The sequence below is a fragment of the Rutilus rutilus genome (genome assembly GCF_951802725.1).
Source record: "Rutilus rutilus genome assembly, chromosome: 15".
In the NCBI taxonomy this organism is placed as follows: Eukaryota; Metazoa; Chordata; class Actinopteri; order Cypriniformes; family Leuciscidae; genus Rutilus; species Rutilus rutilus.
Window position 1 is genome coordinate 26,979,218 of NC_140220.1, and position 12,118 is coordinate 26,991,335.

Consider the following 12,118-nt stretch of genomic DNA (forward strand, 5'->3'; position numbering starts at 1 on the left):
AACTTTATTGTTAGGTGCGATTAATCCCGATTAATGACTTAAAAAATGTGCAATTAGCTAAGTTTTTAATCAATTGAGAGCACTAATATATATTGCACACACACATATATATGCACACACTACCGTTCAAAAGTTTTTTAAAGAAATGCTCACAAAGGCTACTTTTATTTGATTCAAAATACAATAAGATTTGTAATATTATTAAATAATGACTGGCTGTATTGGTGAAATACTGATCAAAGTCACAATAGTGAAATTAGGGACAAATCCCACCTTCCCTCTGTTGCGCTGGAGGGTGAGATACAAAGAGAATAATCACACCTTTCTTCTCCTCTATGTATCTCTCTTTCTCTCGAAGCCTTTTCCCCGGGTCAGACCGCTGGGGGCCTTCCTCAGTGGCCTGCAGGAAGTGTGATAAGATGCCTTGACACTACGAGGTGTGGAAACAACTGGGCCCTAATTGTTGCCTCCTCCAGGGTCAGATTGCATGTCTTCCCTCTGTATCTCCTCCATCATGCTAGATCTGAAAGAAGGAGCGGAATGTGTAATAGCTTTGTCCTTCAGGAAAAGGATGCTCTGTGAATATTTGTTAGGGAAGCTTTTTTTGGAATGTGTTGCTGCTTTTACCCCCCTTTCTCGATTCATCCCTCAGACTCTGCGTAAACTCCCCACTGTTTTATGAGTCCAGTGATATTTGACGGTTATTATTGGATATTTTTCTAGCTGTGCAACCACTTTCATGAGGATTGAGGGTCACTGAAGTAATAGTGGGTTTGACTATTATAGGTCATTGGAGCTGTACAGTAGTTTAGGCACTGGTTTGAACCCCATTGCCTGATGTTTTGTTTTTGTTTTGTTTCTTGTGTTTCAGCTAGAAGCTTTTTTTTTTAAGCTTAAGATTTAGTTTTGAATAAATATATAATATGGTGTTTTGTTTAATGACAAGTGGGTAATTGGCTCTCATGAAACATTTAGGAGCCAAATGATTCTTAGTTGACAAATGACAGAATCACCATATAGAGATTTGCTTTAGTTAGTGTATAGCTTTTTTCATTCTACCTGAGTGAGTCTGATTCAGGCCTTAGCCTGTCACATTTACCACAGATTTGGGAGTTTTGCGTGAGGGCAAAAAAGTTCCCCATGCAGAATCTTTTTCTTTTTTTTAAGTTGGTTATGTAAATTTGTCGCACTGACCAACAGAAAGCTGTTTGGTTTGAAAGTGACTTTTGTATGAGCTGTGCTTCATACATTACTGTGCTATTGACAATAGACAATGGACCTTTTAATCACGCTGAAATTTAGTTCATGTGACTGCAGCTTTAGATCAACTCATTAAAAAGAATTGGTTCAGTATAGCCTTTTTTTATGAATTAGAATTTTTTTTGCTGCATTTGTATTTTAGTCCCATTCCATTTTCAGGATCATTAATAAATCTATATATTTTAGCTAATTAATTTCTTACTTATTTATGAATATTAGCATTTTGTGTTTTTAGACCTGCCCCAAAATCTGCTCTCCAACTTCCCTTACAACTAAACCGCTGATACCCCCAGCTGGAGAGCGGGGATTACAGCTGCATAGTGGCACCCAAAGCTGGTGGAGAGCTTCCACCCATTACACCCCTCTCCCCCCTTAGATTTATTTACACAAAGCCAGCTGCTGTATGATATTGGCTCAACAGAAATATTACTTCCCTCCCCTGTCAGATTTCATCGACATGCATTATTGACAAACTGGCATATGGGCCCAGCGGAGCAAAAGTGCTCCCTCTGAAATGGCTGAGTCTAGGCCAGTTTTTTTTTTTTTTTTTTTTAAATGAGATCACACTAAGAGCCGTTTAAATGTGTTGCCTAGCTACAAAGCCCATAAGAACACATCAGTAATAGTGGAAGTGTTTGATTTCCGCCCTACAGCCTTCAGCGTGTTATTCTGTATATAACCCAAATGTGAATAGATTGTTAGCTTTGGTACTCAAATACTCATGCATACTTTGTTTCTAGAATTACATATATGTTTAATCTGCAGCTGGAGGATGAGGAAACAACTGTTTAAATTTAGACAAGTAACAAAGCTTTTATCCTATGTTACTAAAGAAATAAGCCATTAGAGAGGCTGTGCATTGCAGTAATTTTAGCTTGAGTAAGGCATGTTCTGTGGCATGATTATAGACACTTATGCTCCGTAAATAGTTAAATTTGTTTTATTAATAATAATCATATTGATTTTATTAAGAATCATAATAAACAATCTTCCACAAATAAAATAGATCATTAACTTTACTGTAGGCTATTTATTTATGGTTTCCAATAAAAATATTAATATAAAATGTGTGTACGGTTATAGCTCCAAATTTGATTGCGGCTAACCCAATCACAATTTAGATTCTTTTTTTGTATTATATTGTATATTTATGCTAATAATGATTATTATAGTATAGTTATAATCTAAACTATTTATACTGTAGATTATTACATATATCAATAGTTTTTATATAATTATAATATTTTTTTAAATAATATTAAAAATAATGTTTCAGTAATAAATAAATCTAATAAATCCAGCCTGGTTCAGTTATGTTATGTATTTCTGAAAACATGCTTTAGACTGCATATCGAAGAATTGTATTTGCCTTTGTTTGATTGGCAGTTTATTCAAAGCTTTATCTCTCTCATAGACCTGATGGTGTTTACAGCAGTGATTCAGTCTGCCTTTGAAAGAGTCCTGGGAGATCCTAGGAAATTATTGATGACAGAGCAGTGTTGGGATTGATTGTTAAGTGGGCAAATTTGTCTTGCATGAATTCGCTCCATTAGCCAGCTCATTCACCATCTGGCCCAGGGCGGGTGCAGATTGCCGGGGGGTGTATGAAGCCTGGCATAAGGGCTGGGTGTCCTCACCAGCTTCACCCACTCAGCCCTGAGGGCACCCCGTCTGACCTGTGGATAGGCCCGTTTTTACCTCCTCCTGAGAGGTCAAAAGAGGGACACCCAAAATGTAGCACCCTGTTCAATAATGCAGGTCAGCCATCTGGTTCTAGTGATTTATTTTCAGTAAAGATGCCACAGTTCTGTTCTGCAGATGTACCCATTTTGACTTCACACTTTCGCCTGGTGCCAGGCACCTGTGAAAATCCTGTGAGGGGGAAGCAATGCACAGATGCTACCTGATGTTGCAGTGTGTGAATGTGCCTCAGACCTCCTGTATACAGGATATGTGAAGATACTGTGTTTTGCCTCTATGGCTTTGCTAGGCTGACAGACTATTTTCAATTTAATGAAGTTCATTACTCAATATATTAAATCGAACCTTGTTACTCTGTCATATTTAACTCTGATTCAACCCTTTAGGTTTCACTGAAAGATCAGTGAGATTGTTTTAAACTAAGAGACATTTCAAGGATCATAAAATAAAAAAAATTGTCGGAGGGCAAAGTTGGTGGTTTTGGATCAGTTGCCTTTACAATATCTTAGTCTCAGATGAAGTTCTAACAGCATTGCAGTATTTCACTAGCCTAGAAATCTAGACGCACCCTAGCGGCAGCAAATTTTATTTTGCAGCCAGTGTCATCTAGCAACTCTCCGTTGGCTTGCGAGCTGGAAAACCCAAACTCTAGTCAGGCCAATCACATCGTGTATAGAGTCGGTGGGCGGGCTTAACATAATGACGGCAGAGTTGTGACGGTTCCGCGTGAATTCCCTGCTACTTGAAAACAAAGAAGATGGCTGCTGCTGCTGGCGAACAGCGGTCTTTCGAATCTGCTTTGGCCGCGACTTGGAGTTAAGTTTTTCTTTGAGAAAAGAACAAAGAACGGCACTGAAGTCATTCTTAAAAAAGGAAGATGTGTTCGGAGTTTTGCTGACCGGATATGGCAAAAGTTTAATCTATCAACTAGATCCTATTGCGTGCAGAGGGAATTTGAACGCCTTTCGGATTGAGCCCTGCCAATGGTGTGTTCCCAGACCCAACATCTTGATATGGGTCTGGCTTGTAAGGCTAGTATTTCACATTTTGTACGTAAATGAGGATGTCAGAATGAACATAGACTCTGGGGACTTAAAATGCCAGTCAGTGCTGTCATTTGTGACAAAAGTCTTAGCTAAGATGTATAGCCTATCTCACAGTCTGACTCAAAAGACAGTTGATGTAGAGCAGTCGGTATGTTCGCTCATTAAAAATTCTTAAAATGCATATGCTCACTTGCTGAAACTGTCATCATGTTTTCATCATCAGTCTCAACCCAACAGAAATGGAGAGTGAAGCTGCATGATAAAGATAACAAATGATCCCAGATGCATCTCAAACTTTTGAACATTTGTACAGTGATGCCGTTGATAAGTACCAGTGATGTTTTAGTTTTAGTTCATCGGTGTCTCAATGTTCAGAGAATCAAGTCCCTTGTCTGTACCCAAATGTGTATGCATGATACACTAACTCATATGGAACTAGTGAGACACAGCATACAAAAACAGGAATTTAGGGCAAATGAATACTGTTAATTCAAACAACCTTGTTCATAATCTCACATCATACATATTTGATATGTGGCCTTAATGTGACCTCACTCCAGTGCATCACACTCCACTGAAATTCACACTTACCTCACAGACCAAACACACACCTACTGACATCATCGTTCACTTACCCTTCACATTTCAGAGCAAGCACACACAATACTGAATGTTTGTTTATACAGTACTCATCTTGACATCTAACCTCCAAACACATACAGGACCCTCACGGTTCTCAGTGGTCCAGGTCACATGCCAGGGGCCGTTCAGCTCAGTGTCACTCGCAGTCGTGTGTGTAGTATGTGAATGTGCCACCCAGGGGGGTTGTGGAGGATTGTGTTGTGATGTGGTCGGCCCCTGCCGGGCATGAAGGGGCAGTGCTGTGGAAACAGAGATGGAGAAGATCAGGGTTCAACAGTCACATTTAGAGATTGTCCTCGGGATACACATATCTGAATGATCCTGTTCTCCTGTTCTATTTCTCTCATTTTTTCTCTCTCTCTCTCTCTGACGCTCACTGATCTGACATCTCTGGGCAGCAGATGCCCGCTATTAAATGCATAAAAGAGCTCTTGAAGTATAATTGGATGTGTTTACAGGGTTTTGTCAATCTGACACAGGAGTTTTGGTGGTTAATTCTGCCTGGTTAAAGGGCCTTAGAGCGCCCGTGTGCCGAGTCGTCTGATTGTAATGTGTTTAGAGATGAGCAGACGGTCTGCCATAAATTGCATCAGTGATTTATAGAGAAGGCCGTGGGAGGGTCAGTATTCACAGTACTCAGGAGCCGGTGTAAGTGCGTCTGTGTTAGAGCGGAAACCTCTGACATGTGCATCAGATTGTGAGCTGATTGCTCTGATCCAAACCCTGATGAGCAGCCTTGCTGTCTGCTGTCTTCATAGGCTGCTACTCTCAAACACTCTGTTCTAATCTGTTTAACGTGACATTAGCTAAACTTCTGTGAAATTTCGCAGACAGGGTTGTAGTTATGCAGGAAGTACCGCTTCTAAACCAAGCAGCTTTAGTTTATACCCGTGTCCCTCATGCAAAATTATCAACCTGATCTCACAGGAAAACATAACTGTTACGAAGTGGCGTATGAATTCGTACAATGTGAATCATATAAAAACATATGAAAAAAGTAAGCATGAAGCTCCCCTCAACATACCCGTCACTGGGGCATAAGCAGATTGCACGAAAACATACAAATGACATTGTTTAAATTCATATGAATTACCAGAAATCAATACTAATTGCAATGAGAATAGCATTAAAAACTACAGATGTACAGATTTCTATTGAGATGACTGTTTTGCTCTCAGAATTTTGCGTACAAAGGTAAATGTGATACACATGTTTTTGTTCTAATAGCATGACCACAAAATATATTTTGGCTGATTTTTTTTTTTTTTCTCTTCTACAATATTGTAATAAAGTATCCCCTCCCACTGTGAAATCTCAGTGGTCACATAACTGTACATTACAAATATTGTTCAATTGACTGTGTGGAAAGATCATTTGTTTATCACTGGAAAATCAACAGGAGATTTTTAGTCATAGAGTAAATATTGGTGCCTACTGTTTGGAACAACCTTATTGTACTGGGTTATCAAGTTTATTATGAGCAGTGTAGGGATACATTTAGAAAAGTGAAGAAATGAAGACTTGTTTTCAGAGAATATATTTTGAATTAAGTTTATTTTCCTTAACCTCTGGTAAACATTTTTTCCTGTTTTAAGCATAAATTTAACAGAGTTTTATAAAGTTTTTGTTTAAAACTAGAAAAAGAAAAAAACTATTTGCCAGTAGGGGTACGAAAAATAAACTTGCGTATTTCAAAATATATTCTCTGGGGTGTTTTACATAATTTGGTTCTCAAATAAATCTTTCTTGTTTTAAAAAGGTCTGCCATTGTTCCCCCTTGACGTGCCCTTGAAGAAGACAAAACAATCGCTTGAACTTTCTGCTCAGATCTTCTTTCTGGTTCATTTATAGCAGCATCCTCACTCCTTTCAGTTGAGCTTGTGCATTCGGTATTGTAAGATTATCTACGTTTCTCAGTCCCCGCAAGCAGAGGCATCAGATACACAATATGTGCTCTAGATTCAGCTGGAGGCCATTTCACTTCCATGGCTGAAGATTTGTAAGTGTATTAGTCACACTTGGGTTGTAGATCTGCGCCTCTTCCCAAGACTATTCACTCTGCGAGGCCGCTTGGGGGTGATTGTGTTTTCCAGTAATGTGTTGGATAATCCTAATACTGGAGTTATGTTGAGGGTGTGTGTGCCAGGGCCAGGACACTGGTGCATAGAGCAGATCTGTCCAGAACAGACTCGACTCGGCCAGCATGCTGCAGATGGCTGATGTAGGCCGCCACTCCTAATGAGTTACGACAAAGGAAGCCCCGTTCTCAGCGTGTACTTTCTCTCTCGCTCACTCTTTTTCTCCTCCTCCTCTTTTCTTTAAGCAGATTAATTAGCAGCACTTTCCCTTATCGGCCAAGAAAGTGCTCTCACAAAGTCCTCTGGGAGATCTCACCAGGGAGGCACAGTCGCTGCCCAGCTTTTCTGCACTTCACTGAGTGTTTATATGCCTGTGTGGGTTGTTCTGTATATTTAGACAATATTGAGACTATGTGAAGCTGCATTTGCATAAGCAGTACTTTCAGTACTATTGCAAGTATATCAGAAATTAATACATCAGTGTAACAGAGTGAACAATGTACACCCTTCATGTCTGTTTTGGTAAAGCTTTCCAAAATTTTGGGATTATTTGGCTTGCATGGTCTGTGAAATTTTCTGTAAAATCTTTTGAAGGCAACTTTCTATTCACAATCAGTGCTGTTTTAAATAGCATTGTGGAAATCCCTGCCTACTTATAATGCTGTTTTTACGCTCAGCCATTCTAACACATTAGGGGAGTCTTTGGGCATTCAAAGACACCTTACACACCAAGCCTTGATTTTTTGACACACTCTAACGTAAACCTTATGAGATCAGATGGAGCTTTGAAATGAGACAAGCTCCAAACATTCACATTTTTAAAAAAGCAGGTGAAGACATTTTTGAGTATAGCATATATTTTTTCTACATAAATAGCTTGCCTATATATTCTTCTTCTGTCTTGTATATAGAAATGCACAGGCAAAACATGCAATTGCCGTTGTTCCACTTTAGCTCTGAACCAGCTTATCATAATTATGACATAAATAGCAGTCTTCACAGTGCACACTGGACTAACATGAAGCCAGATCAAGGTCATTCTCATTTCAGAACGTTCCCTCTTCCCCTCTCCCTTCCCCCATTAAACTAATTAATGTTTTATACTGGTCTCTTTAATATTAGCCCTAAATAGTGCTGGTGTTTGATGTTTAAATCCAGTCACCAGGAAGTGTAAGCTAAGCATTTCATCAGCGCCACAGGGCTTCTTTAACCCCAGTAGTGCAGGTCTCAGTGTGAATCTATTGCTTTAGATATGCCTCTGTAATCTGCTGTGGGGTGGGAGTGAAGGAGGGGGCAGGAAGTATGCTTCATATTTTCATATTTTTAGAAGGAAAATTAGGCTTGTTACGGGCTCTTGAGCTCTTCAGTCAATGCATAAGCTGCTGTGAAGAAGGGTGAGGCCACTGAAAAATCACTAAATAATTACTTTACCTTTCTACCTTGTTTCTTTAGGCTCCGCCCTTTAATATCATCCGCTCCCAAGAAGAAGAGGACAGCAGCCACACCGGTAGGTTAAATGAGGGCCCTTACTGTTAATGTTAATAACATTTTTAATTTTAATGAACTAAAAATTTTAATACAATCAATGAGATTGGTTTAATAAATTGAAACTCAAAATATGTTATCGGAATCACATTAATTATCTAAGTTGTTTTGACAAAAGAAAAAAAATCATGGAAATAATTTTTTACGGTGTAGTAGTCCCGCATTATGGTAAAAAAAAAAAAAAAAAAAAAAACTTTCTTCAAATATTCATAGACCTAGCAATATGCAAAAAGACATTTAGTAAATGTAAGTGTTGTAACACATGTCAGCACAAACCATAGTTATTATTTTTTAACACATTTGGTTGGACATTAAAAACTAAATATGGCAAGAATTTGCTCTTCTCTTTTTGAACTATGCGCCTCATTTCTAACCCAAGGCTCTAATGTGATTACTGAATGGCATCTCAGTGCAGAACTGTTTGCGGTCTGTTTTCTTGTTGACCCAATGAGCAATATTTCAGCTTTCAGCTTGATAGAGGTCAAATCAAATTTGCTTGACTAACCCTACTTGACTTCAGAGGTAAATCCATCACGATAATCAGATCCATCATAGCTAAATGTCACTGCAGTAAAATAGCGAACCAGCATATTTCACAATATGGGGTAAATATGGCATATACATTTAATTGAAAGTCAATATCTGTGGTAATGTTCAAGCCACAAAATTTGATGAATTGGCTTTTCTAGGTCTTATTGTCTCTCTTCAAAATGGTCAAGCTTGAATGAGCAGCAATGTGGTCTGAAGTCAAACATATGAAAGTGCATGCACAAATAGACAAATTTGCTGTGGCAAAAATCAAGTATAAAATGACTGCAGGGGTCAACTTTGCTTACGCACTGAGCTTCCCGATGTCCCATCCAGGTTGTTACAGAGATCTTCTGAAAAAAGATCAGTGTTATATAATGTATTGTGCCTTTATCTGCGAGATTCAGAATTATGGAACATTATTCAGAAACATTTGCAGTTCTCCCCTTTTCCCCCACAAAACAAGAACAAGCAGAGCACTGTTTCATACACAAGGGGTTTTAGTTCAGATGTGGCAAGGAACCACAGAATGAAATATAAGTACTACACAGAAAAGTACTGGAATATTATCTCAAGTTTTCTAAATTGTCTTGTTCCTAATGAGATCATTAATGCCCCAGCCCAGATTCTCCAGCCATCAGGCCTCTGCATGTCTCTGTGATCCCAGCCTGGGTTACTCACTCAGGGTGTAACCCACAGGTGAGCTGCAGGGCGTCTTTTAGGCGTTTGCCAAGCTTGGCAGTCCCTTTTACAAGATCCCCGCTGCTGCTGTTTCCCCTTTAGGCTGTTTCCGCCTGAAGAGCGGCCTCATGGTACAGCGGCAAGTCTGTGCCATAATTACCACTGAGACTTTCATGCTCTTCCTCCGTTTTTCACAATGTGATAATTGATTTAGGCTTCTGCTTCCCCTGAGCTGTACTTCCTTATACAGATGCCTGCTGGGAGATTTAATCTCTGTTTTTGCTCGACTGTGATGTGAAGAATCACTATTTTTAGTTTTTTTTTGTTTTTTTTACTTAATTGGAAAGACAGTGGAGAATGATAGTAAATTATTATGGGGAGAGAAGGGAGAATGGAATCAGCAAACATTGCTGGCCATATTCAAATCTGTATTTCCTTCATGAGCACCGTGATTGAAAGTGTCACATGCACATATGCTAGCCACCACACTATGGTGCTGACTTAGAATCAGTATTAAACATTATTATGGAAATTATTCATGAGAAAGAGGGGGAATGGGATCAGGACCTGTTGCAGGCCAGAATTAAACCTGCGTTTCCCACATGAGCACCAAGATTGAACACATCAGATGGATATATTTAGCACCACAATTTAGTATGTTAGATGTACATGTACATGTGATATGTACATATCTTAGCCACTGCACTTCAGAACTGAAAATAATGGAGATTATTAGAAAAGAGAGAAGGAATGGGATCAGAAAATTTTGCAGATCAAATTCAAACTGGCATTACCCACATAAGCACCACATTTTAACGTTTTAGATGCATATTTAGTTGCCACTGTACCATGGTACCAAACAAAAAAGTATTGATATTATGATTTAAATCTGGCAGTAGAATTCAGATTTTCAGAGTTTGGGGAGCATTGTGAATTTATAAACAAATATAGTTAATCTGGCAATTGATGTTTGTTGTTCTAAAACATTGCTTTATTATTTATTTCAGGTCACTACCAACATCACCACGATGTTGCCTCCTGCAGCCCCAGAGCCCCCTCCGGCCCCCACCCCTCCCCCCATGTTGGAAATTGGGCCTGTAGCATATGAGGAACCCGCAGAGGAAGAAGAGGAAAATGAGGAAGAGGCGGAAGAGCCTTGCGTTAGCGCCATGGAGCTGATAGGTGGAAATGGTCAGTATGTCACAGCGGATTGTAGCCTTGTCACTGACAAGGATAATGAAGTCACGGCTCGAGGGTTCAGTGATCAAGGGTTTCCCAGATTAGTTCCAAGGTCTGGCTCTTCATCTTGACAAATTGTGTAATGCTAAGTGGGCTGTAACTCTCTAGCATTTGTGGCAGACTGCATTTAAAGTGTTTATCATCTTGATAAACTGCTCTGAACCCGTCTCCTCTGCAAGTCATACATCTACAAATACTTGCTTATCACAGAGGTGTCCTGGTAGCAGTCTACCATCTAATCTAATCTTTACCATTTTGACTTTTTCACCATTTATCCTGAATTCATTCAAACCTTTGTCTTTACAGATTACGGATGTGAAGCTGAAGAAGAGGAGGTTTTTTAGACTAAACTTGTCTGCCCACCAAACTTGTCCTTCCATTACCCTGTAAAGTGAGGAGAAGAGCATTTAAGGCACATTTGAGACGCCTATAATATGCTGCGCATTTACGAAAGGTCACTCTCGCTCAGTGCATTACATATGACTGGTTAAACTGCAGCATCTGTGTGATGAGTGAGCTACTACGGAAGAAGGTGGCTGGCAGCTTTAGACTGAAGAACAATCAGTGTGCATAAAATCATTTTAGCACTTACTTAGCACCATTTTAGCCAATGTTTCACTAAGAAACAGGAAGCACTGAAGGAGTTTGCTGAGGATCTCAGAGAAGATGTTTCACAGATGCAGTAGGATTTGAAGATGTCTGCTCAGCTTGCTAATAATGTTGGATGCATTGTGGGACAATGTATTAGCAATTTGTTTTATACTTGTACCACATTTATTGTACATATATAGTAATAAGCTGTAAATATATGTCACTGTGTTTAACTTTTTATTTTTAAGCTATTTAATGCTACAAATGTCTGTATATATGTATATGTGACCGTATTTTGTCAAATGCACTGTTATATTTCCTAATTCCATGAAAAGTAAATGTTCTTCTGTGTTGGGTTATGATAAATATTAATGTGTAATATACTGCAGTGTATTTTTTATCTGTTTTCATTGAATACTATTGTAAGATGTAGATTTCAGAGTACAGATCTGTGATTGGAAACTAGTGACTAGAACAATATAATGTATGTGAATAAATTCACGTTTGTTCAGGATGTTTTATGATGATTTGCTTTTTACATTATTTTTGAAGTTTTAAAGCCCCCGTCCTCATTCATTGTAATTGACTGAAAAAGAACGACCACCGCATTCCTCAAGAATTCTCCTTTTGTGTTCCATTGAAGAAAGAAGGAAAGTCATATGGGATTGGAACAACATGAGGGTGAGTAAATGATGACTTTTGTGTAAACTAATGCTTTAAATTGTGAATTCAGGGTTAATTTCTTCATATATATGTGTATATGTTTATTTTTCATGTCAAGCAACTACTGTACAGCCTCTTACAGCA

General features: G+C 38.8%; 1 protein-coding gene across 2 annotated transcripts in view; it reads left to right on the forward strand.

The window, feature by feature from the left end:
• brf1b (BRF1 general transcription factor IIIB subunit b) overlaps positions 1 to 11,825 on the forward strand; it is a 61,506-nt gene extending 49,681 nt beyond the window's left edge. For both annotated transcript variants that reach the window (XM_084431689.1, XM_084431688.1), the window contains 3 exons: positions 8,180 to 8,234; positions 10,489 to 10,672; positions 11,027 to 11,825. In XM_084431689.1, the coding sequence (XP_084287815.1) occupies positions 8,180 to 8,234; positions 10,489 to 10,672; positions 11,027 to 11,064 (277 nt within the window). In that variant the 3' untranslated portion in view covers positions 11,065 to 11,825. The remainder of the gene's footprint in view (positions 1 to 8,179; positions 8,235 to 10,488; positions 10,673 to 11,026) is intronic.
• The last annotated feature ends 293 nt before the right edge of the window (positions 11,826 to 12,118 follow it).